Genomic DNA, 8,785 nt, shown 5'->3' on the forward strand with positions numbered 1-8,785 from the left:
CCACTTTCTCTGATGTCATCAAACGTTGCCCTCGTCGCGCCATATTCAACATTCAGCGGCCAAAGGAGTTTGTACTTTAATAATATTGAACTCTATGACTTTTATAACTGTATAGTAACGCGTCGCGTGTAACAAAACCAAAACAAAATGCATCTCACTGGCGTTGCAGACGATGCATCATCATCAGGTAACAGACACTGCTTCGACCCAACACTTTACTGGCATGTTAGCTGAGTGTTTTGTTTACATGTTTGTGTTGTCTCTCTGGGCCTCACACGGTGCCCCAGCTCCTCTCTGGAAGGCGTTTGAAAATAGATAATAGGGAAATTCGTGTACAGCAGTGGTTCTCAAACTTTTTCATGTCAAGGACCCCCAAATTGACACTTATTAGCCCGCGGACCCCCATTTCAAAAGATATGCCAGGGACCCCCATAAGAGAAGATTTTGTACGGCTCTTCTCAACCATTTTAATTTCAAGGACCCCCAGTTTGACATGCATTAGGGCTACAGACCCCTATTAAATAAGGGTCTGTTTAATGGCATTTCTATCACTTGGACCGCAATTTATATTGTAAAATCTATGTCAATTTAAAGGACAACTTTGTTTTTTTACAACCAAGGTTTATATTTTAGCTTGTAATTAAAGTAAATAAATGATGAGTGTAATTTTTTTTTCATTTACTGCTTTCTATAGTTTTAGCATTTTTTGCGATATTTTTTACAGTGGGCGGGGGCATTCTGTCCGGTGGCTAAATATGCCTTTTTTACACAATAAAAAAGGTCCGGCTGTCTGAGATGGCCAGATGTGAGTTATTGGGGGCTAGAAGAGCTACTGTAAATAATGATAAGGAAAACGCCGGGTTAATGTGTTAAAAAAATACATATTTAGCCACCGGACAGAATGCCCCCGCCCACTGTAAAAACACTGTAAAAAAGATTGTGAAAATTGCTAAAACTATAGAAAGCAGTAAATTTAAAATGTTTAGCACTCATCTTTTATTTACTTTAATTACAATCTAAAACATAAACATTGGTTGTAAAAAAACAAAGTTGTCCTTTAACTCTGAGAGTGTACAAATGGAACCAAATGGGCCAGTTAGGGTCCATTTGGTTCCATTTGTACACTCAGAGTTACAGACCCATAAGGGTCCATTTGGTGCCTAATCTATCATTTAGCTGGGGACCCCCTGGAACTCCCTCAAGGAACCAATGGTGTACAGTATCCTTGTCCGATTGATGTATATCTTAGATATTTGCCGTAGAGAAAAATTAAGATTCCCCACACACATTTATGGGGTAGGATATTTATATATAGCTATGTTCAGATTATGGATACCCTATTTTCCTGTACAGTTTGCCGTATGTACCGTTCTCGTTCTTGACGTAATAGTGAGTACACTTGCTACAGCTACTCACGCAGTGATGGAAGAAGACGTACTCCCATCTTTTAGTAAAAGTATCAATACCCTATTATTGTAGAAATAGTCTGTTACAAGTTCGGTATTCAAAATTCACTTCAGTAAAAGTACAAAAGTATTGGCATCAAAATATACTTGTACCAAAAGTAAAAGTACTCATTATGCAGATGGTCCCATTTTACAAGTTTTAAATGTATAAAAATCCTTTGAAAATAGCAGATCTAACTAGTAACTAGTAACTAGTAACTAAAGTTCTCAAAGAATTGTTGTGAAGTAAAAGTACAATATTTGCCTCTGAGATGTAGTGGAGTAAAAGTATTGAATATTGGAAATACTCCAGTACAGTAAAAAATACCTCAAAATGGTATAAGTACATTAAGTCATTGAGTAAATTGACTTACTTTCCACCACTGTACTCACATGAGATATTACTGTAAGCATGCGCGACAAGGCATTGGTGAAGAGAATTCAATAGCATCCGGCCTGCAGACCTGCTATAACTTGTAATCCGTAATTCCGTTGAAATAAAAAAGGGAACGAATGGTTTTCTGCTGAGGAAACTATGAAAGCGACCATTTACAGGCAGAATAATAATGTGATATGATATGATTCTCAGCACAAAAGGAAGACACAGTGCTGTGTGTGTTATTCAGCCTATTTCTATCTAAGATCATTTTCAAAGACCAAAAACTGCATAAGGTATTGTTGTCCTTGCAATGGCTGTGATATATATTACATACATTTAATATAGTATACATAACCAATTAACCATGGAATTTGAATATGGCAAGAAATACCCGGTAGTGGCTCAGGAGGTAGAGCGGCTGCTTGGGAAGTGGAAGGTTATCGTTTCGATGCCCGGCTCCCCCTGAGGCTTGAGTTAGTGTAGAAGTGTCCTTGAGCAAGACACTGAACCCCTAGCTGCTCCTGATGAGTAGGTTGTTGCCTTGCATGGTTTCCTCTGCCACCTGTGTGTGTGTGTGTGTGTGTGTGTGTGTGTGTGTGTGTGTGTGTGTGTGTGTGTGTGTGTGTGTGTGTGTGTGTGTGTGTGTGTGTGTGTGTGTGTGTGTGTGTGTGTGTGTGTGTGTGTGTGTGTGTGTGTGTGAGAGAGAGAGAGAGAATGGGTGAATGTGATGCATATATTCTTATTGTCACAAGCGCTTTGGTTAAAAGGTGCTATATAAATGCACCATTTACCATTTATGAATACATGAAATGTATGTAATATCACAGCCATTCTAGGGCTAAGATATTATTTTATACATTTAATAAATCATGTCTCTTACTTCTCAGATGATGATGTACCTTTCGCAACCTTTCTAAAGAAGCCACAAAATGATGAAAACCCATTGCATGACGCCACAAAGAGCTCAACCATGGACTTAAACAATAATTCAGGAAAAGACAAAAGTGGTGAGGAAAATAAAATTGGTATCCTTATAAATGAAATGAAAAAATCTACAAAATATTTATCATATGAAGACAGACCATCATAAGAAAATGTCCTCCCCATTCCCCATTTACTCAAAAGTTGAGTAAATGACATGTCAGTATAGGTAAAAATTAATTAATTATAATTCATAATTTGATGTTCATGTCTTCACCTTTTCCATTATGATAGGTCCTTTGTGCTCAGATGGCAGTTCAGATGATGATTTGCCTTTGACAAAACTGAAATGCAAGCAGGAGAAACCTGTAAGGAAGACCTCTGTACCAGCAAGGAGGAGTACTGTTTTGGGTAAAAAGAGAATTGAATGGACTATAGAACATTATTGAAAACACATAGAAATGTTATGAGAATGGTATAATATATGCTTGTCTGTGTCCTGTTATTAGCAGGGATGGAAGATACTTCAGATGATGAGCCCTTGATAAAGAAAACAAAGACATCTTCAGCAGCACAAAAGACAGAGAGCAATGGAAAAAAACTGGACTGCACAAATGGCACAGGTTGGTGTTGAGCACATTTGATGTGACACGATTACAGTGAGGGCAGCGATTCAGGACTCCTGAGTTGGTGTTGGCTAGTCTGCACTCTCGCATTGCAATAAATCACTACATACTATGTTGTGTCGTAGGCCTTTCAGTTCATGACAATGATGATAATGTACATCTGATAACCTTCCTCCACAAGCTAACGGAGACTGACAGAGAATCCAATCCTTAGCTCTCACTCTGCTTCTCAAAATGATAAAAATCTGTGAATGTCTGTTTTATCCAACCGTTTCGGATTTGACAAAAGAAGATCGCTCAGATGAGGAACGTTTGATGAGCGTGACTAAAGTGTCCTCCAAAACTGTGAGGAAAACAACAACTTTCAATACAGACCAGAAAGATGAGACTACAGCTTCAGATGATGAGCCCTTGATAAAGAAAGCAAAGACATCTTCAGCAGCACTAAAGACAGAGAGCAATGGAAAAAAACTGGACTGCACAAATGGCACAGAAAATAAGACAACAGGTGATCATTTTACATGCATTTATTTATACTTTGTATGATGTCTCTTGTATTCTTCAATCAAATTCAACTTTTTAGTGTCATTTGAAGACAGACCATCATAAAAAAATGATTAATATAACAAGTTTAGTAAATGACATGTCAGTATAAGTAAAAGGGGAAAATGAAAATGATTGATTATAATTTATAATTTGATTGTCATGTCTTAACATTTTCCATTATGATGGTCCCTTTGTGCTCAGATGGCAGTTCTGTACCAGCAAGGAGGAGTACTGTTTTGGGTAAAAAGAGAATTGAATGGACTATAAAACCTTATTGAACACACATAGAAATGTTATGAGAATGGTATAATATATGCGTGTGTGTTCTGTTATTAGCAGGGATGGAAGACACTTCAGATGATGAGCCCTTGATAAATAAAACAAAGACATCTTCAGCAGCACTAAAGACAGAGATCAATGGAAAAAAACTGGACTGCACAAATGGCACAGAAAATAAGACAGCAGGTGATCATTTTACATATACTTTGTATGATGTCTCTTGTATTCTTCAATCAAATTAAACGTTTTAGTGTCATTTGAAGACAAATAGAGGTACAGTATCACTGGCCAAGTTTTAAATACATTATGATTCAAAGGGGAATTAGCACTTCTGCTGGAAGTATTCTACAAATTGCATTATTATTCATACACATTTTTATTTATCCCCATTCATCACATAATATCTCTTTTCAAAAAGCTTTTCTGCTTAAAACAATTTAGAAAAATGTTATGTGTTATGTACATTTGTACAATGTACATCTGATAACTTTCCTCCACAAGCTAACATAGACTCGACAGAGAATCCAATTCTTAGCTTAGTCTGCTTTGCAAAAAGATGACTGGGGAAAAAGCTTGCCAAAAATAGCCAATCTACTAGCTCATAACACGTTATGCACGTTATGAGCACGTTTTGAGCTTGTAGATGGAATATTTTTGGTAGAGATTTGGTGCAGAGTAATAAAAGAGCGTACCAAGTACAGTTGCAAATCTGATCCGTTATACTAAGGGTTTACTGAGGTGGTTATTTGAGGCTAGGCTGGTAAACCCCCCTCCCTCCGGAAATCTCATTTACAAATGAGTTTTCCGGAGGGAGTGGGGTTTACCAGGCTAATTTGAGGCAGGGTGTGGCTACTGTTGTATGCAAAAGATATTGTTTCATGAATGGTACATTCTATTTTTCAATAAAGCATTACATTTAGCTGACATTCCAGAGAATCTTTGGAAGGGTATTGCACGCACATCCAAATGTGCCAGGTGCAGGACAAAGAACAATGCATAAAGTAAAAATAAGGTCCGTAGACACTGGCCAAATAACCTCCACTGTTTATTGTATGGAACGTTTTGATCACATTAGGATCTTTGGCTCTGATGCAGATCCAAGTGTTATCGAAACGTTGAACTTACAATAAACTGTGGAGCTCATTTGGCCAGTATGCAGACTTTATTTTAATTTTATTACAGAGCAGCTTGACACGAGTGAGCTTACGGTTTCATGAAGACTCATATGTGTAAATAAGGCTTTATAGTTCATATTATTTTTGAGGACTGTACATGACATTCCAGAGCAGCAAAAATTATCTCAAAGATATTTCAGCAGGGCTTGTAGCTACTGACCACTGTGCAAAACAGTCATAAACCTGTGATTGTGTACTGTATGTCTCCACCGCTAATCATAAATAACTCACCTGTTGCATCAAGCCTTCAGCACTGCACCTGCTACAATAACTTTTCTTTGTGTTGCATGGATCAGATGACAGTTCCGAAGATGAACCCCTGATAAACATTAGAAGTTCTATTCTGGCAAAGAAATCAGCAACTAATGATATTAAGAGGAAAAGCAGCAATGGCAACTCCAGGATGAAAAAGCGAGCAGGTACAAAAGTTAATAATTTATTCCTTGACTTATGACAGACCTTTCTTCAAACTTTTGTGGTGTTATGAATCTGTTTGGAAGTTACCGTACGTAGTACGCACCTTTTGTGATATGCCATGCCCACTATCATACTCCAGATGGTAGAACTTGAAAAGTTTTTTTTCTTCTTCTTTTTCAACATTCAAATACACACTTTTACATACACACACACGTAACCCCAAAACTATCAGTTTTGCTGCTCTGGCACTATTGTAAGGAAGGTGATGTTCAAATTGCACCTACCATGTGCAAACTATGCTATTTTGTAGTTTAGGTTGACATTCAACATAAAAGCACATAACTCTGTAATATTACATTGACGTTGTGATATGAGACTAGACATCGTCTGGGATTTCTTTTTTCGAAATATTTTTCAATTTCTGAAACAACCTCACAATAGACTATTGTAAAGTTGTATAAATCTCATTGTACTCCGTTTTCTGTAATACTGGGTTTCACTGCGTCTGGATAGGAAAGGGGCTTATTTGTAAATGTCTGTTTTATCCAAACGTTTCAGATTTGACAAAGGAAGATAGCTCAGATGAGGAACATTTGATGGGAGTGACCAAAGTGTCCTCCAAAACTGTGAGGAAACCAACAACTCTTAAAAGAGGCCAGAAAGGTGAGACTACAGCATAAGTGTTCTGAGTGTACAAAAAAAACATTATCTGTATTAGATATTTAATACGGCATTTTTCATTCTGTAACACAGAGGTATCATATGATAATGATAGTTCAAGTGATGAACCCCTAAGTGAACTTGCCAAAAGACACAAGGCACAACAAAAGAGAGCGCCACCTGTTGTAACATCGAGAAAAACTGCATTACGTAAAAAGAGCAAAGCCATTCCGCATAAACAGGGTATGTATCAATATGAGAACTGTTCTCAATTACTTTGCATTCACATCTCATTTGTTTTTTACCCCTAATATAATGTATTCTTGTTCCATTTCTAGAATATTGTGACAGCTCAGATGATGAACCTTTGATGAAAAAGAAAACAGCGAAGGCCCTTTCTAAAGAAAGGAGTCCAATGAAGTGCAACAAGAGGAGAGCAAAAACTAAAGGTTGTGACCAGTTGGATATACTGTAACATTTAGTAAATATTACTCTTGTGTCCATATAAGTAAATGGGAAAAAATGAAATGTATTAATAAGTACTAATTTCATGTTCACGTCTTCACCTTTTCCATTATGATAGTTCCATTGTGCTCAGATGGCAGTTCAGATGATGATGTGCCTTTGGTAAAACTGATATGCAAGCAGGAGAAACCTGTAAGGACCTCTGTACCAGCAAGGAGGAGTACTGTTTTGGGTAAGAATAGAAGAGACAAGAAAGAATACATTTTAAAATCTTATTGCCCACACATATAAATGTTATGAGAATGGCATGCAATAGAAATGTGAGTTTGGTAATATTGGACGACCTCTTGAACACATGTTTTTTTTTAGTCTAATCCATCCGTCTATAAGTCTCAATTGAAATTAATTGCATACATTTTATGTGACTGCCAATATGAAGACTGCCTCTCACGTGTGTCCAGGGTCCTCAAGTGACAGCTCTGATGATGAGCCCTTGATAAACATTAAGAAGACTGCCATGATGAAGACTGCCTCTCACGTGTGTCCAGGGTCCTCAAGTGACAGCTCTGATGATGAGCCCTTGATGAAACCCTTGATGAAACCTCCGAAAATGACCAAGTTCTTAAGGGTAATATTGCAGAAATGCAACGTTGAAGCTGTGACTGGTATCTGCTAGGTATGTGCTACATAGTGTTCTTTTAAAATATATTTGAATACAATTCTTATTTTATTTAATACATTCATAGTTGTCACTCTATTTTGTTCATCTGTGTCTTTTCTCCAAATCAAAGATGGCCATAGGTCTGACCTAAGTAAGCAGGCGCCTACCGCTTATCTCCTGTTTATGTAGCGTGAAGCAGCTTGAGGACCATCCCCCAGCCATGATGATGTACCAGTGCTCCAGTACACCCCCTGGACATGATGCTATAAATGTATTAACTGACTGATATTGGTTCTGTTTTCAGTGTAAGAATACACCTTATGCACCTGATTTCTACTTGCATTTCAGTTTTGTTTCTACTTTCTTTTACCTGATAGACAGAAAATGTATCAGCATATACATTTATATGAATGTATATAATTACTGTTTTTGTTTGAATAATGCATGGTGGAGGTTATTGGATGCATGTAAAGCAGTGATTCTCAACCTTTTCTTGATCAGGGCCCACTTGAAAATCTCTCTTTTAATAATCAATCAATCAATCAATTGTGTTCTGGCTTTGATCAATGGGACTAAGGTAGTGTACTTTAAGCTCCTATTTATAAAAAACGAACATATACAAATGTCAAGGTTTAAAAGAATAAATACCTGTGTATTTACACAGGTACCTGTGAATAAATACCTGTTTGTGTCATTTTTGTATTATTTGTATGTAATTATCATTTATATCTTTGTTTTGCCAATTGTTTGGGGGCCTCCCGGCCTCCCGGCCCACATGTTGAGAATCACTTATGTAAAGCAATATTATTGCTTGGGTGGTTTTAGAACGGCTAAGGTTTTCAAAATATATTTTGTGACATTTTCGTTTTGAATCTTGGGTTAAAAGATTGTGATGTAAATAGTTCCAACATCAAAAATAACTAAGTCATTGGTATCTCATTGTAATTAACTTCAAAGTGACACAAGCTAGCAGAATGTAAATATGTCTGCAACAACATTGACTGTAAATTAAATAAAATAAAAACTGGTTTACATATTGGATTTCTTCTTCGCTTGACCTAATTGCATCCTCAACTTCCGCCATGCCCTGTGTCCGGGTTGCCATGTCTGATTATTATAAGCGACTGGGCTTGTTACGCGTTTTTTTTGGTTAGTTTCTAAAGTGTAGTTGCTTATTTTGGCTAGTTTCCTAATGTTGTTAGTGTTACATT

General features: G+C 37.1%; 1 protein-coding gene across 7 annotated transcripts; it reads left to right on the forward strand.

Moving 5' to 3' along the window:
* The first annotated feature begins 54 nt into the window (after positions 1 to 54).
* Positions 55 to 8,570, forward strand: LOC311062393 (uncharacterized protein). 7 transcript variants are annotated; one of them, XM_084081401.1, is made up of 14 exons: positions 55 to 187; positions 2,712 to 2,831; positions 3,040 to 3,156; positions 3,255 to 3,368; positions 3,661 to 3,879; positions 4,119 to 4,157; positions 4,254 to 4,382; positions 5,668 to 5,790; positions 6,347 to 6,451; positions 6,542 to 6,691; positions 6,787 to 6,897; positions 7,032 to 7,145; positions 7,375 to 7,589; positions 7,705 to 8,570. In XM_084081401.1, the coding sequence occupies exons 1-13, from the start codon at positions 148 to 150 to the stop codon at positions 7,587 to 7,589; spliced, it is 1,596 nt and encodes a 531-aa protein (XP_083937527.1). In that variant the 5' UTR covers positions 55 to 147; the 3' UTR covers positions 7,705 to 8,570. The 7 variants fall into 7 exon arrangements, with proteins under 7 accessions (XP_083937527.1, XP_083937528.1, XP_083937524.1 ...); XM_084081402.1 differs by having other exon boundaries at positions 3,664 to 3,879; XM_084081398.1 differs by having other exon boundaries at positions 3,255 to 3,367; positions 3,648 to 3,879.
* Positions 8,571 to 8,785: the final 215 nt, after the last annotated feature.

Source organism: Gymnoscopelus microlampas (assembly GCF_963454915.1).
Source record: "Gymnoscopelus microlampas genome assembly, chromosome: 15".
NCBI lineage: Eukaryota > Metazoa > Chordata > Actinopteri > Myctophiformes > Myctophidae > Gymnoscopelus > Gymnoscopelus microlampas.

Excerpts from the sequence above, each read along its gene's own strand:
- LOC311062393 (XM_084081398.1), top strand. The coding sequence starts at position 148 with ATGCATCTCACTGGCGTTGCAGACGATGCATCATCATCAG. Across the intron at positions 2,832-3,039 it reads TTCAGGAAAAGACAAAAGTG|GTCCTTTGTGCTCAGATGGC; the intron begins GTGAGGAAAATA and ends CCATTATGATAG. Across the intron at positions 3,368-3,647 it reads TGGACTGCACAAATGGCACA|GATTTGACAAAAGAAGATCG; the intron begins GGTTGGTGTTGA and ends CCAACCGTTTCG.